The sequence below is a fragment of the Malus sylvestris genome, chromosome 12, assembly GCF_916048215.2.
Source record: "Malus sylvestris chromosome 12, drMalSylv7.2, whole genome shotgun sequence".
In the NCBI taxonomy this organism is placed as follows: Eukaryota; Viridiplantae; Streptophyta; class Magnoliopsida; order Rosales; family Rosaceae; genus Malus; species Malus sylvestris.
Window position 1 is genome coordinate 19,971,174 of NC_062271.1, and position 26,109 is coordinate 19,997,282.

Genomic DNA, 26,109 nt, shown 5'->3' on the forward strand with positions numbered 1-26,109 from the left:
CTATTTCTTCGGAACATTTGCTTCTTTTACTTTTGAAACTTCCATTGGTGATGTAGTTGGAGACGTTAGTGCCTAGGCTGGGGCAGCGGGGGGTGAAGCGCTGGATGATGCCACTGCTAAAAGCGTTATGGCTGCTGAAGGTGTGGCGACCGAGTAGTCATGGGATGTCCAAGCTGCTGTAGTGTAGTATTTTAAGTAGCCTTTAGGATTTTTTTTTTGTTTTTCCTTGTAACTCTTATATTGCTTGAACTCCTTCGGCCTTTGCTAGTTGTTTATAAACATGTTTTTCTTCACTTTTCTTCACCTTCACTTCTTTTGTTCATGCCCTAACCTTTAGACTTGATAGACTAGTGGCAGGCATGCTACTTTTTTTATAAGCAGACAACTGGCGTAGCCTATGCAGCCGTAGGTGTTGGTGTAGAACTTTGCAAAGTTGTTAGCCATTAGGTTGGCAGCTGGATGCCTTACTTACAGAAGCAGACAAGTCCGCGTAACCACTAGGCTGTTAACCTTGATTTTCTCCAATTCCATAGGTTGCGTAGCAAGTATCACAACACTAAGACTTGGTGTAGGTTGTTTCACACTTGGCAGAAGTGAGGCTTATCGACTGCGTAACATGTCGGCAGTGGATAAAACTTCGTATATACGCGCTAGCTTGTTTAACCTTTCACAAGAATGTGTGCTTGTATAAGTTTAGCGCGGTTTTACTGCTAGAAGGGCAAGCCGTATGCAGTCTTCCGGAATCCCTAGGCTACCTTAGTGCACTCGGTAGCAGCTTTAGGGTTCCAGGGCAGCCGTCTATAGGGCATACTGCATAATGTGCCCCCTCTGTCTCTAGAGCCCGGTTCCCCACGGATTAGGCCAAGAGACCCAAAATCATTTAGTTAGCTAAGTCTTGAAAAAGACATTGTGGCTACTTTTAAGAAACCCGGCGCAAGACATCATGCATCTAGTTATACTAGGGCAGCCAGGCTCATCCACGTCTAGATATTCAGAGTGTAGAGTTTATCCTCCCGTCTTGGAGAGCTGGCCCATATAGGTGTCGGGGAATTGGTTTACCCTCTCGCACTGGAGAGCATGGTTGGTCCTTCATGGGGCGTAATTCTTGTGATGAGTCCCTAAGAAGGGCGCGGTCTTCTTTTGAAGTGTAAAAGTGATCAGTTGTTGTAAGCATGTAGCCGAGCCAAATTATGATTACTTCTGAATTCCTTATTGAAAAACGAGTGAAACGAACAAGAACTTAGCTGTAAGGTATAAACTGCATAATAATTGGATATTCCTTAGCTTATGAGGCAGTGCCCGTCGAGCTGCCTGAATCTTTGAGCTTTGATGTAGCAAGAGGTCAGACATGATACTTCCTCAGATTGTAGGCGTTCCACTGCTTTTCGATCTTTTTGTCGTTTCATAATGGCGATGGTGTAATTACTTTTGTTGCCTACTCTGTTGATCTTGTACGGACCTTCCAATATGGGATCTGTCTTTTTAGAGCCTTCTTCGTGAGCAATGATGAAGGCTTTTCTTGGGACTAGATCTCTAGGTTGGAATTGCCGGATCCTGGCCCTTTTGTTGTAGCTGGTGAGAAACTGCTGCCGGTAGGCTGCGATGCAGGTGATGGTCTGCTCGCGCTTCTCTTCTGCCAGATCTAAGTTTGGCCATCTCCTTACTGTTCTACTCAATGCTTTGACAGTTGAGTGCTGATACTTGGCATGATAACATTGGGAGGAATGATCGCTTCTGAACCAAATGCCAAAAAGAAATGAGTCTCACTGGTGGCTCGTCTTTTGGTGGTGCGATATGCCCATAGACATCCGGGGAGTTCGTCTGGCCATTTTCCCTTCTTGTTGGTGAGGGATTTCTTGAGGCAGTCGAAGATCATTTTGTTGGCTGCTTCGGCTTGCTCATTGCCTTGCGGATATATTGGCATGGACATGTGTTGTTTGATGCCATACTTTTGGAAGAACTTCGCCAAATCTCTGCCCATGAATTGCGGACCGTTGTCAGTGACGATGGATTAAGGGATGCCAAATTGGCAAATGATGCTCCTTCATATGAAGCACACTATGTCCGTTGGAATCGTGATCATCATGGGCTTTGCTTCTACCTATTTGGTGAAATAGTCGGTTGCCACGATCATCATGCCTTTGCCCCTAGTAGTCTGGCTGGTGATTAGTTGGGAATCAGAATAAATTGAAAGCTTTTTCCCCACCAATTTTTTTGTCATTCGAAGGCCTGCTAGTGAGGCTTCGTACTCTGCTTCGTTGTTAGATGCTTTGAAGCTTAAAATGATTGCCTGCTTAAGCATTGAACCGTCTGGGGTGGCAAGAACCATGGCTGCTCACGAGCCTTTGTAGTTGGATGCGCCTTCGACATGCAAATTCCAGAAATCTCCATTAAGGGAGCATGTGTGGCTAAAGTGTGCTCGGCTGCATTCGAGGCGTCGTTAGGACGCTCTGTTGCGTTGTCAAGGCTAGGCTTGAAAGTGTGGTAGGGAGCCGTGGAATTGGGGCCATGTTACATGTAGCAGGAGATGCTTAACTTCCGGTATTAGGCCACTCTAGAGCTGAATAATGGAGCAAGGGTCGGTTATGGCCGTGTAACGTGCATCAGGAGGTAGTGCTCAACTGTCAGTACATGTTGCTATTACGTAGGATCTTCTGGGGCGACGAGGACAAAATTTTCTTCTGAGTGTGTTCTTCTGCCTTTGGTATGTCTTTTGGGCTGAGTTGTTGCGTTTGTTAGAAAACTTTGCATCTAGCAGGGTCTACGCCGTTATCGTCGTGGGTTTCAATTCGGCGAAATAATGCGTTATGATGATGACTGCGTGCGTTTGAAGGTAAAACTTAAGCTTTTAGGTTACAACAACTATCGCCAAAGTTAGCTTTTGAATTTTTAATAGCATCGATGAGAGCTTTTGAACTGTAGAATACAGGTAACTATAGAATACAGGTAATCGGGCCCTCAGCTCTTCTCGCATGATGGTAGAGCTTATTGCTACTTTAGATACCATCAAACATGCGAATAAGTCCTCCACTGCTTCTAGGGAGGTGATGTCGGGTACTTCTTCAAGTCCTTGAATGTGCATTGGCGCGCCTTGTCCCAAAGTGCATGCTTCTCTGCCAAAGCAAAAGAGTATGCCAGAGTTAGATCTTCTTTCATAATCAATTTTTCGAATAGCGGGTGGTCTACTGGAAAGCCTTTTTGGAAGGCTGTTTTAGCTATCGAGTCGTTGCCTCCGACTATCCTTGCCTTCTCTGCTTTGAATCTCCTCATATAGTCATGAAGTGACTCCTGTGGGTTCTTCTTGATGTCAAACAAATGGTCGGACTTCTTTTTGATCGAGCGATAAGATAAATATTCTTTGGTGAAAACTAAAGAAAGTTCATAGAAATTCCGGATGGATTGTGACGGCAGAGTGTAGAACCAATCTTGTGCCTCGCTTTGTAGAGTGGTGGCAAATATCTTGCACATGAGGACATCGTTGTTTTGATAAAGAATCATTGCGTTTCGGTAGTGCTTTAAGTGACTTTTCAGGTTTTCATCCCCTTTGAAAGATGTGAAATGTGGCATGCTGAACTCGCGTGAAGGCTCTGCTTGCTCGATCTCGTCCGTGAAGGGTGATCTGTTTATGTTGGTCATGTTCCGTCGTAATGCCTTGTCAGTGACCTTGTTGCATTGGAAATTGTGTAATTGCTTGGTCAAGAATCTCTCTATTTCTTCCTGAATTTTCCTTTGTTGGGGTAGCGGAGCTCTCCCCTAGCCATGACCTGCTAGTCTAGGCTGCTCTTCCATGTGGTTGGCTGGTCTATGTCACGAATACAGTGCATATGGTGCATTCCTAGCAGGCGAGCGAGTTCTTCACAGGCTGGTGGTTGAACTTGAGCTGGATTGAGTAACTGCTTCTCTCCATCCATTGTGCTGCCTACTCCGATGTGAGGTGGATGATGCTCTTTGCGAGCTTAGCCACGAATGAACACTTTTCCTAGAAGGTTGCTCGTGTTGACCATCGGAGTGTGACCCCAACTGTGAATGTATGCTCATCTGTGGGCCTAGTTGAGAGTGCACGCTCATCTGCGCGCTAAGACGGGAGTATTCACTATCTCGGGGGCCCAATCAGGAGTGTACATTGCCCGAACGCTCGGCTCGTGGCTGGTCAAATGGCTGCTTACCGGGACGCTGCTGGAAAGGTTCATCTGCCTTTGTCTTACTTAGGGATACCTCGTCCGGGGCACGTTGGATCCTGGTGTGTTGCAAAAGTTGATTCACCAAGGTTGTTTTTTATGCAAGGGTGCTCGTCAACTTTATGACTTGTCGAGACAAGTGTTGTTCGCCATTTGGATTGGAAGAGCTTGGAAAGAATGTGCCTCATTTGGTAGTGGAAGGGCGGTAGACTCCAGGCGCGAGATTTGAGTTGGGAAATGACAAATTCGTGAAAAAATGTGGTGAGAATGCCTCTGGCTCGATGGTAGGTCCGGATAGTTGAGATAGTCTTTGGTTGACTTGGGCTGCTTGGAAAGCCACGGGAGCAGACTGGGCCATGAGAGCAGGCTGGGCCGCGAAAGTGGGATGCTCGGCGGGAGCAGGCTGGACCACGGTAGTGGGCTGCTCGTCGGGAGCGGGCTGGGCCACGAGAGTGGGCTGCTTGGCGGAAACAGGCTGGGCTGCGAGAGCAGGTTGGGCCACGAGAGCAGGCTGGGGCGCAAGAGTGAGCTACTTGGTGGGAGCAGGTTGGGCCACGGGAGTGGGCTACTCGTAAGGAGCAAGCTGCTCAGCGCATGATGCATACAAATGCGAGGCTTGAGCTCGAACCCGTGCAAGCTTGGATGACACGGCTTGGGCCATGGTGGAACCTCGTAGTGGTGGTACCACTTCGCCTATGACCACATTTAGCCTCGTGGATCGCCGCGGTCCCATTTCTTGAGTATTAGAATTTTCACTTGTGGAATTTTCTAAATTTCTAGCCATTATATTTTTCTTCTACGTTTTATCAAAGAACCTTTGCAAATAAAAAATTCTAACAATAAGAACGTATGAAAAATATTCAAATGGACTAGAAAATAGAGAAAAAACCTTTTTATGCGAGAGTCTTCTACGAGTATGAATTTCAACTCTTAATGAAAGCACCAATTTGTGAATGCAAATTTCTTCCTCCTTGATCTTGGACAGTTTTGCACCTACAAAACAATTAACACCTTAGGTTAAGGCCAAGAACCTTATGCGCCCACGATGAATGGGGGGGGCTTTGGCCGAAGAACCTTCGATGCCAAAGTTAGAATTTAGAGAGAAAGAGTGTTTAGAGATTTTTGGGATTTTTGCCAAAGTGTTGGAATGAGTGTTTGGCGAAAATGAGAGCCTATAGGGCTAGGCCGGTCCACTTTGCAGAGAAAGTGGCCGGCCATAATGTGGTTTTTTTTGTGAAACTTTTGGTTTAATTAGCCAATTTATTGGCTAATTAAACATGAAAGAAATAAATGGGGGGTTATGTGATTAATTGACTAACTTAATTTGGGTAATAAAGTGGAAAAAATAAAAAAGGTGAAGAGCAAAGGGTGTGGCCGGCCTTTGACTAGCTTTAGGGTTGAATTGGATGTATTTTGCGGTTATTTGAATATAATGGATGGTTTAATTGACAATTAATGGGTTAATTAGGCAATAAACCCATTAATTAGCCAATTAACATAATTTAAAAGGAATGTGTTTGGGAATTACCTTTTAGAAAGGATTTGATGTGGTTGGATGAAATAGGTTTTGAATTGTTACCTATTTTGGGCACTTTTGACTTGGTTGAAAGATGATTCTCCGCTACTCGCGCGTAGGAATCCCGATGTGCCTCAAGGGTATTCTTATCCTTTTTTATCCAAAGATCCATGTGTCGTCTTGTGATTATTTTTGGCTCCACAATTGTGTTTTTCATCCTTTATTATATATATATATATATATATATAATATAAGTATATATATATACATGTGTGTATATATATATATTTATAATATATATGTGTGTTCAAGGTGATTATTGGTTAATAATCTTTTTTTTTAATATAATATATGTGTACGCTAAATGTATATATTAAAAAATTTAGGTCCCGTGAGGCTTCGCCTCACGCCTAGACCGAGCTATCCCTCAGACACTTGCCACGCCTCATGCTTTTAATACTTTGAGCAAGAGATTAAGGATCCTCAGTCCATAAATTTTTTGGACCAAAGAGAGGAAGAAATAAACAAAAAAGAAAAGGCAAGGTGGCACAAACAGAAGATGCCAATCACACAATTCAGAAAAAGGAAAAAAAAGCATCAAATCCGATGATAAAATGGCGTGAAACACCTATGAAGCAGCTTGGCAACAATTAGCAGTGGGCAACACCAACACAGGTGAAAAAAAAAACACAAATCGGACAAGCAACCCATCTATATCCATCTTTAACTTTATAAGTAAAAGACCATCTCTATCTTGGCTAGACATATTGCATCACCAATGGTATGCTTCACATTCACAAAAATGAGCAGTGCCCATTGACACTTGGGCATAGCTCAACAATACCAACCGAATCACAACAATCCTTCAAAGGAAAACAAACAATAAAATGACTTAAAAAAAAAAATCTCTATCATTTCTTCAATGAAACGCAAGTTGGAAAAGAGTAAAATTTAAATTGAAAGACAACAATCTAACAGAGACAAATTTCAAAAGAGGAAACAATAAAATCACCTTAAGAAAAATCCATCATTATTCCATGCATGTGACCTGAGATGTTTGAGAGTTGAAAGTCTTGAGCAATTGTTGAGAAAAACATGAAAAGGCGAGAGCTGGTTTGAACTGAGCAAGAAAAAGAGCAAAGAAGTCTGTCGGTCTGGCATAAAAGAGAGAAAATCAACTCTAGAAACCACAAAAGCCTGTTCTCCAACCTAACTCAACAGTAAAGAAAAGATCTGAATTGTTTTTTTCTACCTCTTCCTTCTCTGTGTGTGCCTCTGCTTATGACATCTAGCTGTGAAGATCAAACCATATCCATACATAAAATTTTAAGTCAAATATTTTCTTATATTTAAAACCTCAGGATCCTAAAAGCACATCATATGAACTAGGTCGTATCCAGTGCACAAGGCTCCCGCTTTACGCAGGGTCTAGGAGAGGTGAATGTCGGCTAGCCTTACCCCCATTTATGGAGAGGCTGCTCCCAAGTCTCGAACCCGAGACTAAAACAAAAAAATTTAATGAGTACAAAAGATTGCTATGTCGAAAGATCTCATGAAGCAAACAAACTAAAACTCAACTATTTTCTGTACAGATGCAGAATCATGAAAAAATTTGCTGGAGAAAATCATATATACTAAACTAAAGATTTATCTGTTAAAACATATATACAAACAAAATAAATAAGCAATATACTACTTGAATCACCAGTTGAATGACTTTTATACAAATAGACTTGCAGTGTATAATACTATAATGTAGATACAATCGGTATAAAACATACAATCTATATTTCTATGTATGATTAATATCCTTTTAAGCAAATACACTTCCAGATTGGCCTATCAACTAATAGCTTGTCATTGAATCACATCATTACCTTTGTGGCCATTCTGTAATAGGCCATACTTCTGTGTAAATTAACGACCCAGTTGGACTAACGAAAATTAATCAAATCCCTAAAATTTCAAAATTGGGGATATTCCGAATATGGACAAAAAACTTAAATATTCTTGTGTATAGCTTGTCATCTAGAACTCAAAGCTGAAAACGGAATGACGTTCAAAGTATGATGAAGAAGCAGAAGAATTAAAAAACTATGCCTATGAAAAAAAATGAAAGAGCAGGTACCAAAACCATCTATGAAGAAAAAGAATTTGAGGTGAATGAGTGGATAAATTGCTTACATGAAAAGCTCATTTCAAATCGATGATCCATTTCTCACCCTAATAACATTTAACAATTGCAATTAGTAAAATTTTCTTAATAAGGTGAAAGCTAGAAGCGCAAGTAATAAGCATTAGAAATGGAATAACCTTATATACGGATTAAGGCCCTTGAATTAACTTGCGAAGTTGAATAGTCAGTCTCTTCACGTGGTTGCAAAAACCAATCGTTAATTTGGAATTTATTCAATACACGTTAAAACATGAATCAAAAGCAAATTAATGAAAAAAATAGAAGAGAAAATGTAACACGACTTAGTAATTGTATATGTTACGAAAGAGCAATACTTTTATACCTTCAATCTACAAACCTCACGATCATTAAAAGAAAGAAAAAATGTTGGAAAAAAAAGTTGCATATAATCTATTTGTTTGGTGAAAAATTGCAGAAAGAGAAACAAATGAAAGGAGGCACAATATATTTTTACCCAGACAAGCGTACAAAGATGAATAAGTCACACATATTTTGGTGGTGCAAATTGCAAAACAAAACTTGATTTTCCTCTGCACTGTGATGTTTTCTCTTCAGTACCCAACAAAAATCACAAATCAAATCAGCAAAATTTAACTAAAAACTTCATCTGGGTTATTGAAAAGAGAAGATTAAAATACCCCAAAAATACTAATAAACACTAAACACCATAATTACATCGAGAAAGCCCCAAGTTTCAAAAACCTAAACACCATAATTATATTGGGAAAAATCCTAAATCCTTCATTGCAACAAACCCCAAAACCCAATTACTGTTCCAGGTGGCATACACATAGTTTTATTATAAGAAAAAAGTAACCCCAATCCCAAATTAAGCTAAGAAATCACTTCATAATCCCTAAATACTGAAAAGAAGGAATCTTTGAAAAGGAAGCTTCCGGTTCCAGGTGGCATACACAGATTTTTATTATAAGAAAAAAGTAACCCCAATCCCAAGTTAAGCAGAGAAATCACTTCATAATCCCTAAATACTGGAGAAGGAATTTTTGAAAGGGAAGCTCACCACTACTATCATAGGGCGTGAGCACAAAAGCCTTCGGAGGCTGCAAACAAAAGCCCCAAAAAACAAAAAACCAGGGTCTCCTGAAACTGAAAATAAAACCAAATTAAATCACCACATGTAGAATCGCTGGCTACAAAAAAAAAAACCCAACACAATCCCAAAAGGAAGGAAAGGGTAATGGAAGAAGAAGAGGGGTGACAGAGAAGGAAAGATACAATCCCTCAACCCTACCCTCTCTCTGCAGCCAACACACTCATTTTCTCAACCCTACCCTCAAACAGTGTACCCAATCAACTCTTTTCTATCCCTCTAATCATGCACCCGCCTTCACCCTCTCTGCAACCAACCCCCTCCCCTATCTCTCCCAAATCACTCCCCCACTATCTGCAACCAACCCCCTCTCATCTCTCCCCCCATATCATGCCCGCACCCTGCAAAGGCACTGACACCAGACCACCTCCCTAGAAACCGGCCCTAAAAACCCATACCCATACTTCCCTCATCCAATAAATCTTCATGGACATGTTGCAGAGAAAAGCACACATAAGGAACACGAAGGCATGAAATAAACATTCATAGAAGAAGTTTCAAATTTTACCTGCCGATCCAGCAAAAGCCCTAATTCAAAGGTCAACCCCTTCTCTATGTCACGCAAACATCATTCATATAAGAAGTTTGAGATTTCTACTCTACATTATACAAATTTATTCAATTAGAATCAAACTAATAAGGCTTTTTATCCAAAATTGTCCTTGAGATTTGCATAACACATCACTTTGGTCCCTGAGATTGAAAATCAATAGAAATGGTCCATGAGATTGTCCACCATCCATTATTTTGGTCCTTCTATTAAAAACTCGGTTAAGTGTCCCGAAACTCTTGGCCTGAAGTTTGGGCAAGTTTCAAAGCTTCGTAACTCAATTGTTTCTTAACCAAATTCGACCCATAATATATCAAAATGGAGATAGGAAAGTTTTGAACAAGATTATACCTATTTGGAAGCCTAATGGTTGCCGGAGATGGCTGGAAAATAGCCTGAAAGGTGACTGGTCCGCAGAAAAACTAGAAAACTTGTTGGAAACTGGGTAAACTTTAAACATTCATAACTTTTTCAATACTCAACGAAATCGAGTGATTCAAAAACGAAAATCATACTTCTCGATGAGAATAAGAGAATGGTACCATACTTGAAGTCTAACTCACTTGGTTTGGCAGGAAAACAACTCGAAAGTGGCTGTCTTGGTCGTCGAGAAATATGATTTTCGTTTTTAAATCACTCAATTTCGTTGGGTATTGAAGAATTTATGAACGTTTAAAATTTACCCAATTTCTCGCTAGTTTTCCAGTTTTTCCACGGATCAGTCACCTTTTAGGCTATTTTTCGACCATCTCTGGCAACCATGGGGCTTCTAAATAGGTATAATCTTATTCTACACTTTCCTATCTTCTTTTTGATATATTATGGGTCGAATTTGGTTAAGAAACGATTGAGTTATGAAGTTTTGAAAATTGCCCAAACTTCCGGCCAAGAACTCCAGGACACATAGGGGAGTTTTTAACGAAATGACCAAAACAATGGATGGTGGACAATCTTAGGGACCATTTCTATTGATTTTCAATCTTAGGGACCAAGGTGATGTGTTATGCAAATCTCAAGGACCATTTTGGCTAAAACAAACTAATAAGATGGTACAATGTTGCCTCATCAACCATTTTTTCTGAATGTCATAGTTATATTGCCTTGCTTCAAAGAAAATTATACACATAGAGCAATGGAAAAGGCATTTGCTCAGCCAGATAAAACCCTGCAAAGACAAAAAAATCCTTGAAAATCAATATTATACCTATACTAAAACCCCAAAACCGTGCTACTGTTCACGGACAATGCGCGAATGAAAATGTCCTTCGTTTTGATGTTGTTGTTCCATTAAGTTGAGCTTTTTGTACAGTAAAATTACACCAGTGCCCTTTGTTTGGTTGTCTTTGACGGAATTGGAGTTCGTTTCATTTTTTTTGTGGTTGTATTTGTTTTTGCTACAGTTGCAGCACATTTTTGTCAGGCCCACGTGTTGGTCATCGCGTGGTACTTTGTTTGGGTTTTATTTTGTTCCATTTTGTTTCCTCTCATTTTCAACTTTGCTTCACTGTCGCTTTCACCCGTTTTGTTTCCTCTCATTTCCATCTTTGTTTTGCGATTGTTCTCACAACTTAAATCCTTTTTGCCTAAAAAATTCCTGCTTTAGGTCGTCGAAAATTTTCATGTTGTTGCTTTCAGTCGGTGTTTTGTGCAATTCTGCAGCCTATGGTTGCTTGGAAAATACGAAATCAATGTAAGGTTTTTATTTGCACCTTGTGAAGACATCTGTGTTTAAGGTGAAGAGTTTTGAAATTATGTGCTTTTAATTCGAAGGATAGTGTGGTTACTTATTGTTAATTATTTTTATTTCGTTTTGAATTTGTTAGTTTATCTTTTGTGCATCTAAGTATATGATTCGATGTTTTAGACTTGATTTTTGTGGTTTTGAGTTTGTGGGTTTTTTTGGGTGCATGAGAAAATGTTATCCAATGGTTTGATTTAACATTCTTCCTCAATCTGTTGCAACTTTGTTGTTGTTGTGCCCCTTTGCCCCTTTGTCAAACTTTGTTTTTTGTTTTTTCTATGTTGTTTTTGTAAAATTGAAGTAGGAGTTTGACGAATGTTGATGAATCCCACAGTTTATCGGCGAAGAGAACAACACCTTTTGTAATGTTTGTAGTTATTTAGCCACAGATTCATAAAGTGGTGTTATTTTTATGGAGGATGGTTGTTAATCTTTTGTATTGTTAATTTCGCAACGTGTGGGTTGCTCAGAGACCACCGGGTTATGCTTTTGTTCACTTGGATCACAGTAGACATGCAGAGGATGCAATTGGTGAATTAGATGGTATGTTTAGTATTTGGCTGTTGATTTTTAATATGGGGTTTTCTTAGTTTATATCATTTGAATCCAGCATAAGGAAGAAGCATAAGTTCATCGGCAACATTGTTTGTGAAGCAGCATAATTAGATGGTATTTGTTTTGAGATGCATATTTCAAAATCTTCCTTATGAAACCTGTGATTTTTCACGAATTATATGTGTTCAACTAGGTCTAGGTTTCTTCTTTATATAATGTGGTTGTCACCTTTGTTGGAATTTCTTCACTTTTTGACATGTGAGATATCTTAATCAAAATAATGCTCATCATATAACTTATAATTTAGTAGAACAATATTGATATCGTTACTTGAGTTGTGAGCAGTATGTTTTCCTCTTCTAGAATTGTGACTTGCAGTCTTGCTTTTTATGATTCACTGTTTTATTTTTTATGTTAATCCTTTACTTATGCATTAATGGGTAAGTCTTTGGTTCTGTTTTTCGTTGAGCCTTTTAATTAGCCCAGGCTAGCTGTCCATTCCTAATGGATGAGTTTGGTTTCTGGATTGAAAAGGCAGTTTCTAACTATGACATCTAAGAAAAGTATAGTCTTTTTTCTCCTTTTCAGCTTATTAAACATGATTTCTTAAGTGTTTATGTTTTTAATTTGTTTGTTTGTAGTGTGGGAAAATTATTATTATCTCCTTGACTCTACAGTTTACTGCCTGCACACATGTTTGACGTTTTGTTCCGCTTTCGGTAAGTAATGTTTGTGTCTTTGTAATATGTGGTTTCTTTTTTAGTCTTCCCTTTTGAATCATTGCTTTGCTGCTTTTATCAAACGTTCCCTATTTGATAATAATATGGGTGAGCAATTTAGGTTTCTCTTTCAACGACAAATATACCTTTGGGACAGATACTTGCATTCCAGTTTTGAATCTTTTTTTCCATATTAAATCCTGCTTTCCAATTTTGTATACTTAATTAAAATTACTTTTTATTTTTTATTTTTTTATATAGGTTGTATAGTTTGTTAATTCAGGTTTAACATCTTATATTATTTTTGAACTTAAATAAGTTCGCAATATTAGATTGTTAGTGGGGGTTCACTTCAAGATCACAATGCGATGTGCTTTGTTCTACAATTCTGTTCAAACGTTTTGGATTTCTTTCTTATCTATAGATTTGCATTATTATTGCTTGTTGTCAAGTTAGTTCTTTTCCGTGCATCAAATGCTTTATTAATTAGTTGGTTAAATGTCTGGTGATCATTTGTGGCTATAGAATATTAAATTTGTTGTCAATACTTTGAAATTTAGCTGAGTACCATGGATACCTGATTGTTTCATATTTGTGTTTATTTCCGCTTCACATTAATGTAAAGTTATATTTATGGAAGGAAAAAAAATAAAAACAGTTTACACCTATGCCACCTGACAGACATAGTTGTCTTTTATTTCTTTCTTAACTTACTAAAACTAACTTAGTAAGTGTTTTTCTTTCTGGTTTATGCATTTGCAGTGTGGGAAAGTAATTGATTATATCTCCTTAACCCTGCTTTTCCCTTTTGGGACAAGTGCTTCACATTTTGTTCTACTTTTAGTAATTGATCATTTGGTTTCCTCTTTAGTTTGCTTTTTCCAACTGTTGCTTTACTGCTTTCATAATGTGTTAAGTGTTTCATAATAGTTATTCTTTGTCATCTGTTAATGTGTGATCATTTGTCTTACTATCCTAATATGAACTGTATTTTTTTTTGTCAAATTTAGTTCTTTAATTACTTTTGGTTGGCTTATTTCTTTTCTGAGTCCTTTTTATTTTTGAAATGTCGAGTTTATGTAGTGGTTATCAGTTTTGTAATAGTTATGTTAAAATTATGTTAACCATTTCTTTAATTAGGAATGAAAGAAATCAATCATTTCTTTTATATTTGTTTACAAATTTGTGTTATGCTGATTCTTATCTTAATAAAATTAATTTCGCTTTTAACAGATTCAATGGAAACAGTTAAGGTTACCCCTATTGCAGAATTGCGTCCTTACACTAAAGCGGACAAAATAAAGATTTGTGTCTGTAGGATATGGAAATCTAGCATTTCTGCAACTGTTCGCAAATACGTAACACTACATTGTATCTTGGTTGATGAAACGGTAAGCCATCATTGTCCCATAATTTAAATTAAGTATTTTAATATAGTTATGTCATAAGTTTTTTTTTTTTTTTTTCATTTGTTAGTTTGTTAATTTATATTTTTTTTATATATTTTTTTTCCAACAGTTTGATTTTTTTTAACATGTCTAAAGTGTTTTGTAAATCTTGGTTGTGATAGTTGACATATTTTCAGTTAGTTTATTTACCCACTGTGCTCATTCAATCTCTCTGTACCAAAATATAATGTTTTTTTTTATTTACTTGCTCATAAGTTTTTTAATTATGTTATTATTATTTTTTTTGTTTTTTTTTTCTTAATACGGCATGTAATCAATTACGAAGAACAATGCAGTTGAAGCATCTGCGTTAGACATCGATTGTGAACTGGTAGCCTCAAAGATTGACGCTGGTAGTTGTTACGAAAACATGAATTTTTGCACGATCAAAATCAGAGGAAAGTATAAAGTGGTGCCGCATGAAACCCAGGTTATATTTATTGGTACAATAGTGTTTAAAAAATTGTCTACCGTCTTTCCACCCATCCCTCGACATCGGTTTTTCCTACTAGATTTCAACCTGCTCTATCCCCATTTGAACAGAGATAATATTCTTACAGGTAACATCAATACGTGTATATTTGTCTCTACATATATATATATATATATATATATATATATATATATGTGTGTGTGTGTGTGTGAGTGTGTGTGTATCTACATGTCCATCAATTAAAAACATTTATGTTGTTTTTTCACTAAAATGAGTTTTGACATTATTTTTGTACTAACTTTTTAAATTGTAATATGTGATTGGCCATATAACTGCGGTCCAGCAATTGGAATCAAAACAGATTAATCAAAGAATAGCGCAGAATATCATGTTGTTCTTTTCTTTAACTGTTGCAATTCCAATTTGTTAATATCATTTTCTCTGTTAGGCTGGGAAGAAAATCTAGTGTTTGTTTCTCATTTGTTTTGTGCACAAAAAATAAGCATTGTCTGATACATTGTGGGCAGATATTGCAGAAGCTTTTGTTCTTTATCGATCAAGAAGTTGTCTTTGCCGATTATTGTTGTATTTACAAGTTTAAAAGTCAAGATTTACCTAGGTAGCTCATTTAACTAAAACCCACTTTTTCTATCTTTATTTGGATATGTTCTTTCATTTCTTGCTATAAACTGTTCCACTCTTTTATCATTATGGAATTTTACTATATTTGATTGCTACTCTTTATGACAGAATTTTGATGTCTTATTTTTTTCTTTTTTATTTCTAATTTATACACTGTTAGAACCTGTTTGTTACAGTTTGTATTTCGTTTCTAGCATTGCATGTTCAAATTATTTTACCACATTTTTATATGTATCCATTACAATTTTTTCCTCACATTTAAACATCTACCATCCAAGTAAAAACATTTACTCATCTATGATATTTGCTAATATTTTTTTTTACAATTCTGTTATTATTTGTTGCCATCAATAGAGAACATCGTCTTGAATAGTACTGGATCCTCTTTTTTTTTCATCGACCCAGACATCCCGGAGGTTAACTCATATAAATCAATGTCAATGCACTTTTAAAACCTCTAAACATGTTGATTTTTCAAAATTTCTTAATTTCTTTTTAAACTTGCAGGTTCTCAAATTGTAAAGTCCTGTAAAAATACTGCCTCTTTCTTGAAGGTAGGCAAATGAGGCTGAAATTCTGTGTACAACAAGAAGAGTAACAATAGATGAGCTAACCTTTTTGGATCCTGATTTGTATAAGGTATACAAACGATTTATGCTTTTCTATCTTTTTTTAACATTTACCTGCATTTTTATATATTGAACAAAAACTAATTTTGTTGTTACTCTTTTATGATACACGTGTCATAAAACATTTGATAGAATGATACATTCCTATGTAAAGCATCTGTCAAACGTTTTGACACACGTTATGATTGGTGGCACAATGCTTGCCCTAACTGTGTCAAACAAATGCATAAGGACCCATCGACCGGACAACTCATCTATCAGAAACACCCCAACCAAATTCCAACACCATGGTAACATTCAATATGCAAGTTTGTTATTCTGTCTTTTTTTACTTTTTCTACGATTTTCAATTCCACGCTGTTTCTTTCCAACTAAAAAATGACTTCAAATCTGTAACCTCTGTTCTTTAAACTTCTTTGCTCTGATTGTTGACAATGAGTTATAAGCCATAAAAAAACTCATGGAATTTAGTTTTTAAATATAGGTACAAAGTTAATTTGATTCTTGAAGGCAGCATTAATGAAATTATGTGAACGGGCTTAAATCTCCTATTTTACTTGCAAGAATCACAAGGTTATTGTAGTATAAACGGATCTCGCAAGGTCGTCTCCACAGGGACTATTAAATAATTCGAAACTAATCAGATTTCATTTAATTATTGTAAAGTAGAAATTGAAGTGATTGATTTTATAACCTAATAAAATAAAAACGAAATTAATGAATTAAAATAAACAATCTGCAATATTAGAGCTAGAGAGAGAAGAAAACAGTTTTTGGAGAATAAAATTAAGAAAGCACTAGGGTTCCACCATCACCTAGCAATCCTATGAATTTTTACCCATTACTTATGATCTATACATGCCACTTTGAAGGTTAGATTTTCCTAATTCATATTTTACTTGGAACCTCCAACATAGAACGTATATCTAACATGCAACCCGTCCGGACGTTCGGATCAAATATGAACATGAAAGACTCATTATGCTTTATGAAAATCCTTTGAAAAACCATGCAATCCTTAAGACGTGATATTCATCCTAAGTGAAATTACAATTATTAATCACAAGAAGCCAGCGTCAATTTCAGGGAACCTTCCGACCAAAATTACATCAAATTACTTTTCTAAAGATCCAAATGGTGATCAGGCATTAAGACAATTAGATAGTTTTTATCCCGGTGATTAACAATTCAAAGTATGCATGCAATCAATCATAAGCAATTAAATAAAAATCACATATTCATGCTAAGGCTCAAGGCTTCGCCCTAGCAAAAGAAATTAGTTACACATATTTATAATTGAAATCATAGAAAATATTCTTAAGAAAATGATTGAAAACACCTTCAAGTAGAAAATCTCCAAAACCCTAGTAATTCTCTCTGTCTCCAAAGTTGCATAAAATCAAGCGTCATCTTAAAACTGTAGACGGCCAAGCAATATATTTGCTAAACCCCCTCACAAACCCTAAAAACAGGTCCTTTCTTCCCACTAGGAAACTAATAATAATAATTAAATAAAATAGGAAACATAACCCTAAATTAAATGGTGAAATTCGCCTAAAATCTGAACAGTCACGTTTTGGACCCATAAGTTGCTCCAAAACTGGCCCAATATAGCTGAATTTAATGTTTGGAATATTCTGAACACTTTTCCAGAAGGCCACGAACCCATCCGATGTCATCTTGGGCTCCAAAAACACAATTTAAGTCCAAAAACGTCATTTTCCAGCACTGCACACTGCTTCTTTATTTTATCGCCAGAAAATAACCGCTTGGTGGAAAAATACCAAATTTTGATATGATCAAGCTAAGTGACTCACGAACGTCCTCAAACTAGAATTACCCCAAAATTCGTCCATTTGGTCCTATTTTGCTCCAGAGGAAGTCGAAAGTCCTATATTGAAAATACAATTCGGAGTATCAAAATTTTTCCAAAATATTAACCAAAATATACTAAGATTAGGGTAAAATATATAATATAAAATCTACTGATTAGTATGCCCTGCAAAGATTTGGTCATGAATCAGAGATTGATTGACCAACAACAACTGCCAAATGAGTTTTTGCGACTGATTGGACAAAAGAAGATTTTCCACTTGCTATTCGGAAATAGAAAAAATAGTTTCAACTCAAGTGATGTGCTAGTTTACAATGTATCTGATGATACAGCTATAGAACTAATAACTCCACATATCTTACCAAGAGCAGCCACAATATCTTCCACTACTGTATCATATTCGACCTCACCACCTGAAACAAGCGGAGAATCACATAAACGAAAGAGGGAGTCTGTGAGGAAAGCTCTTTTTACTAGCAATCAACAGAGGTATAGATTCAAACTCCATATTATCATAAAATATGATACTTTTATTTTACTTCCATGTGTTCAAATATTCATATCTTCTGACTATCTTGCTCTGCTTAATATATACTTGTCAAGAATCTTTTTTTTTTTTTAAAGACAAAATTTGAGTAAAGAGATACGAATTATAGTTGGACAACACTTTTTATGTTTTATCCAATAAAATGTGCTCATGAGTCATGGTCATTTAAAACAGTGAAGCGGAAGAAATTTCAGAAGTTGATCCGAAATAATTTGATGAAATGCCTATCAAATTGCTAAAAAAAAAAATCACCTCTAGCTTCTACAAAAATAGATAGTCTCTCCAAAATTAACTAGGTCAGTATGGTTTCATTTTGCTAAATTCTTTGCTTCAAAACTGCTTAGCTGTGAACTTAATCACTGTCTAAATGCCTTGCATTATTTTTCTTTGTACAGGTTTGTTTCTCAATGTCAACACTGATAATGCTCCTGCAACAAGATGTTTCCTCCTTTGCTACAATATATTTTGCATCTTTTCCTACTCTGTATTAAACTTTGTCTAATATCTTTGGTGGTTTGTAAATACCACTTTCTGTACAAAACTGGACAATACTTTTTGCACCTTCGTATACTAGAATTTGTTAATTTTTTGTGTACAGAAGTTGGTTTAGTTTTTAGAGCACTTTCTGTACAAAACTGAATGATTTAGTACAAATGGCATTAGAAAATATTTTGGGAGAATGATCTCCTTTCATAGAAGAGAGTTTCTAGCCTTGTTCTGACATTGACATGTGTTGTGTTGTGATTGGCTTCCGATGTTGACACGTGTCGTGCTATGATTGGCTTCTGATGTCGACACGTGTCGCTCTGTGATTGGCCTCCTGGTTGGAGGGGAAGCTACTCGGTTGGGGACTTGCAAGATCCAAGCCGCTAAGTAATCACAAAACTTCTAAGTACCGAAGTGTGGTATCGTCTTCACTTGCCTTATCTGTCTCATAGGTAGATGGGGCATCTTCTCTGGAAGTACTCTTCCACTGTCCAGGGGTGGTATCTTTAACTGGTGGAGATGCACAAGGTAATGTATCAATTTCACTTGAAGCTTACTTGTAGTTTTAGGCTTGGTCAAGCACGATACAAACCATGTAGTAGGAGTCCCCCAAGTCGCCGAGCTAAGGGATTTGCTGAAAGAGGTGACAGACAAGGTAAGCAATTAGAGCTCCAAGCAATCAGTCCCAGATCAGAAGTTTGATTTCGACTTCCGGCTGATTGTTCTCATTTTCCTTATCTTGCAGGCAGCATGAAGGATAAAGAGAAGAAAATGAGAATAGATGATATGAGATACTTTTGCTTTTGAAGAAGTAACTTTCCACTAGCTTATTCTTGAACTGGGCTGGAGGGTTTTCTGGTTACCTCTAGAGTATAAGGCCGACTGATGAATTTGAGGGTCAAAACAAGTCCATCAAATCTAGAGTACGTTCGACCCTGCTGATATGGGATACTTTTGCTGGTGACAAAGTAGTGGAAGTATCGGCACGTGTTCTGTTACGCTTGACTCCACATGCTTCCTTGTATCCTTCTCACTTGCCCTATCTGTTCCTCGGGCAGATGTGGTATCTTCTCTGGAAGCATAAGATGTTAAAGATGAGTATTCGAGAGCAATGCCAGGTAAGTAATCAGGTAAGGGGTTCCAGGCAGTCAGTTCCTGACTGGAAGCTTGATTCCAAGTGCTGACTGATTGCTCTCTTTCTCCTTGTCTTGCAGGTAAGAACAAGGCCAAAGGAAAAGACAGGGAAAAAGCATGATATGGGATACTCTTGCTTTTAACCCTGATGATATGGGATATTCTTGCTCTGGTGTAGCTTGTTTGCAGAGGTATTATCGGGGGGAAAGAAAGCTGAGTATTTCGAGAGGCTTCGTTGGGAGTGCCTTATCAGATATGAGGAAGGGTTGAGCATTTTTGCAGGTCTGCCTGTCCGTTGAGGATGGAGGTCAACATATATAGGAGTCTCCCTAACAACAAGTAGTAATGTTATTCCTTTACCCTTCTTGGTTATAGCACTGTAGTGGGAGCTGCCAGCTTCACGTGTTTTAACTCTGTCATAGCACTTTGAAAAAGTGGTTTGTGGTATCTGGAAAGCTGATGTTGTGTGTGAAGATTACAGACAAGCTTTATCCAAGGAGATCTGGCTCTCGAAGTTGAGAAAGCGATGCCTCTTCGATTTTCGAACAAGCGATCCTGTCGGGGATTTGGCTCTCGAGATTCGGAGAACGGTGCCTCTTCGATTTTTGAGAAAGCAATCCTGTTGGGAGTTTGGCTCTTGAAATTCGGAGAGCAATGTCTCTTCAATTTTTGATAAAGTAATCCTGTTGGGAGTCTGGTTCTCGAGATTCGGAGGGTGGTGCCTTTTCGATTTTGGAGCAAGCAATCTTGTTGGGAGTGTTTTCTCGAATGTGAGTAAAGGTTGGGCATTTTTGCTAGTCTACCTTGCCATGGAGCATAGAGGTTGACACACAGGGACTTTCCAATTATCCAGCAGTGGTGCTGTTCCTTTACCCTTGTGGGTAATAATATGGTAGGTAAACCTTTAAAATTTATGTGTCTAAACTTTGTTAGTGCTGTTTCTTTGCTATTCTTTTACCTTTCTTGGTCATAGCGATGTAGTAGGAGCTGCAAACTTCACGTGTCTAAACTTTGTCAGAGATCTTTGGCAAAGTTATCTGTGGTACCCATGAGCTGATGTTGCGTGTGGAAAGTGGATGATTGAACGGTAAGATTTACGTGCTTTCTACTTCACCAGAAATCTCCGAAAGATTGCCCATAATTTCTGCAAAGCTGAGTGTGCATGTGACAGGTGCTGACAAGGCTGAGAAAGCATGTGCCTCTTCGATTTCTGAGATCGGCCCTTGTGGTCTCTGAGCAGCCCAGCTTTTGAGAAAGCATGCGCCTCTTCGATTTTTGAGATCGGCCTTCGTGGTCTTTGAGCAGCCCAGCTTTTGAGAAAGCAAACGCCTCTTCGATCTCTGAGATCGGCCCTCATGGTCTCTTAGCAGCCCAGCTTTTGAGAAAGTAAACGCCTCTTCGATCTCTGAGATCGACCCTCGTGGTCTCTGAGCAGTCCAGCTTTTGAGAAAGCAAACGCCTCTTCGATTTCTGAGCAGGCGCCTCTTCGATTTCTGAAGCTCCGTCGAGTCCAGATTTTTATAGAGGCTGGCATTAAGTTCCAAAGCACACTTGAATCTCTACCAGTAGAAGCTCCCTTCTTGCACTTCTAAGATCTTGATTTGTCAGACCTCTTTTCTCTTCAACACCTTTGAAAATGTCTAGCCCTTCCGATCGTCGTTTTGACTTGAACCTTGGTGAAGAGGCAACCACACCTTCTCCAGACAACATATGGCGCACATCCTTCTTATCCCCTACTGGTCCTCTTACCATTGGGGATTCTGTGATGAAGAATGATATGACCGTTGCGGTGGTGGCCAGGAACATTCTCACTCCCAAAGATAACATACTTCTTTCCAAACGGTCTGATGAGTTAACTGTTAAGGATTCTCTGGCTCTCAGTGTTCACTGTGCAGGTTCTATGTCGAATATGGCCCAACGCCTATTTGCTCGAACCCGCCAAGTTGAATCATTGGCTGCTGAAGTGATGAGTCTCAAGTAGGAGATTAGAGGGCTCAAGCATGAGAATAAACAGTTACACAGGCTCGCACATGACTATGCTACAAACATGAAGAGAAGGCTTGACCAGATGAAGGAATCTGATGGTCAGATTTTACTCGATCATCAGAGGTTTGTGGGTTTGTTCCAAAGGCATTTATTGCCTTAGTCTTCTGGGGCTGTACCGCGTAATGAAGCTTCAAATGATCAGCCTCTGATGCCTCTTCCTTCTAGGGTTCTGTTCAATACTGAGACTCCGAGTGATCACCCTCCGGTGCCTTCTCTTTCAGGGGCTCTACCGACTGCTGAGACTTCTCCTAAGTAACCTTTTTGAAGGCCCCTTCGTGTTTGTTTATTTTGACTCATGTATATGTACATATTTGTAACTTATCGGAGATATCAATAAATAAGATTTGCTTCATTTCAACGTATTGTGTTAAATACACCAAAGCCTTCTTCACTAAGTTCTTTGAATTTTTCTTTTGTTGAAGCTTGTATGTTGAAGCTTTGTGAGTGAAGCATGTAGGTTGAGGTAGCGTTCCCTTAATTTCTCGAGTGAGGAAAACTTCTCGGTTGGAGACTTGAAAAATCCAAGTCACTGAGTGGGGTTAGCTATATGAATCTTAGAACTCCACTGTGCTTGGTCCTGTGTCATGTCCTCCGTTAGATCCAAGTACTCTAAGTCTTTTCTTAGAGTCTCTTCCAAAGTTTTCCTAGGTCTTCCTCTACCCCTTCGGCCCTGAACCTCTATCCCGTAGTCGCATCTTCTAACCGGAACGTCAGTAGGCCTTCTTTGTACATGTCTAAACCACCGTAACCAATTTTCTCTTAGCTTTCCTACAATTTCGGCTACTCATACTTTACCTCGGATATCCTCATTCCTAATCTTATCCTTTCTCGTGTGCCCACACATCCAACGAAGCATCTTCATCTCCGCTACACCCATTTTGTTTACGTGTTGATGCTTCACCGCCCAACATTCTGTGCCATACAGCATCGCCGGCCTTATTGCCGTCCTATAAAATTTTCCCTTGAGCTTCAATGGCATACACGCCGGATGCACTCTTCCACTTCATCCATCCAGCTTGTATTCTATGGTTGAGATCTCCATCTAATTCTCCGTTCTTTTGCAAGATAGATCCTAGGTAGCGAAAACAGTCGCTCTTTGGTATTTCTTGATCTCCGATCCTCACCCCTAACTCATTTTGGCCTTCATTTGCACTGAACTTGCACTCCATATATTCTGTCTTTGATCGGCTTAGGCGAAGACCTTTAGATTTCAGCACTTCCCTCCAAAGGTTAAGCTTCACATTTACCCCTTCCTGAGTTTCATATATCAACACTATATCGTCTACGAAAAGCATACACCAAGGAATATCATCATGAATATGTCCTGTTAACTCATCCATTACCAACGCAAAAAGGTAAGGACTTAAGGATGAGCCTTGATGTAATCCTACAGTTATGGGGAAGCTTTCGGTTTGTCATTCATGAGTTCTTACGGCTGTGTTCGCTCTTGAATTCATATCCTTTATAGCTTGGATATATGCTACTCGTACTCCTTTCTTCTCCAAAATCCTCCAGAGAATGTCTCTTGGGACCCTATCATACGCTTTTTCCAAATCTATAAAGACCATGTGTAAATCCTTTTTCCCCTCTCTATATCTTTCCATCAATCTTTGTAAGAGATAGATTGCCTCCATGGTTGAGCGCCTTGGCATGAACCCAAATTGGTTATCCGAAACCCGTGTCTCTTGCCTCAATCTATGCTCAATGACTCTCTCCCAAAGCTTCATTGTATGACTTATTAGCTTAATACCCTTATAGTTCATGCAATTTTGTACGTCGCCCTTATTCTTGTAGATAGGCACTAAAGTGCTCTTTCGGCATCTTCTTCATTTTCAAAATCCTATTGAAAAGGTCAGTGAGCTATGCTATACCTGTCTTTCCTAAGACTTTCCACACTTCGATCGGTATATCATCTGGGCCCACTGCTTTTCTATGCTTCATCTTCTTCAAAGCTACAACCACTTCTTCCTTCCTGATTCGACGATAAAAGGAGTAGTTTCTACACTCTTCTGAGTTACTCAACTCCCCTAAAGAAGTACTCCTTTCATGTCCTTCATTGAAAAGATTATGAAAATAACCTCTCCATCTGTACTTGACCGCGTTCTCTGTAACAAGAACCTTTCCATCCTCATCCTTGATGCACCTCACTTGGTTTAGGTCATTTGTCTTCTTTTCCCTTGCTCTAGCTAGTTTATAGATATCCAACTCTCATTCTTTGGTATCTAGTCGCTTATACATATCGTCATAAGCCACTAACTTAGCTTCTCTCACAACTTTCTTCGCCTCTTGCTTCGCTCTTCTATACCTTTCACCATTTTCATCGGTTCTATCCTTGTATAAAGCTTTACAACATTCCTTCTTAGCCTTCACCTTTGTTTGTACCTCCTCATTCCACCACCAAGATTCCTTTTGGTGTGGAGCAAAGCCCTTGGACTCTCCTAATACCTCTTTTGCTACTTTTCGGATACAACTAGCCATGGAATCTCACATTTGGCTAGCTTCCCCCTCTCTATCCCACACACACTGGGTGATTACTTTCTCTTTGAAAATGGTTGTTTTTCTCCTTTTAGATTCCACCATCTAGTCCTTAGGCACTTCCAAGTCTTGTTCTTTTTTCTCACTCTTTTGATATGTACATCCATCACCAACAAGCGATGTTGATTAGCCAAGCTCTCTCCCGGTATAACTTTGCAATCCTTACAAGTTATACGATCCCCTTTCCTCATTAGAAGAAAATCTATTTGTGTTTTTGACGATCCACCCTTGTAGGTGATCACATGTTCTTCTCTCTTCTTAAAGAAGGTGTTGACTAAGAGATCATATGCCATTGCAAAATCCAAGATAGCTTCCCCATCCTCGTTTCTCTCCCCAAAATCATGGCCACCATGAAAACCTCCATAGTTGTCTGTCTCCTTGCTCACGTGTCCATTTAAATCTCCTCCTATAAATAACTTGTCCGTCTGAGCAATTCCTTGCACCAAGTCTCCAAGGTCTTCCCAAAATATCTCCTTCGAACTCGTATCCAACCCTACTTGAGGTGCGTACGCACTAATCACATTGATGAGTTCTTGTCATATTACAATCTTGATTGCCATGATTCTATCTCCTACCCTCTTGACATCTACAACATCTTGTGTCAAGGTCTTGTCCACGATGATGCCAACACCGTTTCTCGTTCTATTTGTGCCCGAATACAAGAGTTTAAACCCTGAGTTTTCTAGATCCTTTGCCTTAAGATCAACCCACTTAGTTTCTTGTAGGCACATAATATTTATCCTTCTCCTCACCATAACTTTCACTACTTCCATAGATTTTCCCGTTAGGGTTCCTATATTCCACGTTCCTAAACGCATTCTACTCTCTTGAACTCTACCCTTCTGTCCTAGCTTCTTCAACCTCCCCTGTCTAATAGGATCAAAGTACTTCTTTTGTGTGTCATGTGTAAAGTTGATAGGAGCATATGCTCCCAAACAACTTTGAGTGGAGTCGTTTGAAAAGAAGTTTCTATGGCCCCCTTGCTCATTTAACACTGCATCCGGGTGCCGATGGAGATACAGCGACCCTTGCTCACTTATCACTGTGCTCTGGCCACACAGCGCGCCACTTACGGGTGACGCCCTAGCTTTAGCGCGATTTCGTTATGGATTCATTTTCATAAGGATTCGACGTAAACTAGGAGTGCCGGTTGTCGACTACCTGACGCCCTCCCCCTCCTCCTTTATCCGGGCTTGGGACCGGCAATGTAAGATAAACTTACACAGGCGGAGTTTCCACAAATACCACACGATATCAAAATTCAGATAAACCTCCTATACTTTTAACATCAATTGGCTAGGGAACAAATTATACAAACTTTAGATTCTAGACTACACAGCTCAACCTGCGTGAACTGGCTTTGAAGCGATTGATCCGTAATGTGAACACCCACATAACTTGACATCTCCACCAATTACCAAGTGGAGAACAAAATGATTTCCCAGTTTTTGAAATCTTTGTCAGATTCCACTGCTGGAGAAAAATCCGGCACGAATATATCAAGCACCGAGTCACACCCAATTCCAGAATCAGAATCACATCAAATCCATTTAACGTATACCTAAATCAATAAACACAAAGCACCCAAGCAGCCTAATGATTGTGCTCTATAAAATCACCAACCTTTCCTACTCTATTCCTAATACTCATCATGATGAAAATGCTAAATTAAGGCATAAATTTAATTACTAAATCAATGGAATAATGATGAAAATTTCAAATCAGAAATCCGAATCAGAAATAGATTATCTGCATTTGAAGCAGCAAATCTAATAAAACAGTAAAACACACAACATCAACATGTTAAA

General features: G+C 38.6%; 1 protein-coding gene and 1 long non-coding RNA gene across 2 annotated transcripts; both read left to right on the plus strand.

Moving 5' to 3' along the window:
- The first annotated feature begins 11,230 nt into the window (after positions 1-11,230).
- LOC126592223 (uncharacterized) lies at positions 11,231-15,542 on the plus strand. The gene is made up of 4 exons (XM_050257947.1): positions 11,231-11,242; positions 13,801-13,958; positions 14,302-14,575; positions 15,445-15,542. Exons 2-4 carry the CDS (start codon positions 13,806-13,808, stop codon positions 15,540-15,542), a joined length of 525 nt encoding a protein of 174 aa, XP_050113904.1. The 5' UTR covers positions 11,231-11,242; positions 13,801-13,805.
- Positions 15,543-15,615: 73 nt separating this feature from the next.
- On the plus strand, positions 15,616-16,226 carry LOC126594559 (uncharacterized). The gene is made up of 3 exons (XR_007613328.1): positions 15,616-15,729; positions 15,852-16,009; positions 16,204-16,226. It is a non-coding gene; the product is annotated as an uncharacterized LOC126594559 (long non-coding RNA).
- The last annotated feature ends 9,883 nt before the right edge of the window (positions 16,227-26,109 follow it).

Excerpts from the sequence above, each read along its gene's own strand:
- LOC126592223 (XM_050257947.1), top strand. The coding sequence starts at position 13,806 with ATGGAAACAGTTAAGGTTACCCCTATTGCAGAATTGCGTCCTTACACT. Across the intron at positions 13,959-14,301 it reads GTATCTTGGTTGATGAAACG|AACAATGCAGTTGAAGCATC; the intron begins GTAAGCCATCAT and ends TCAATTACGAAG. Across the intron at positions 14,576-15,444 it reads CAGAGATAATATTCTTACAG|AGAACATCGTCTTGAATAGT; the intron begins GTAACATCAATA and ends TGCCATCAATAG.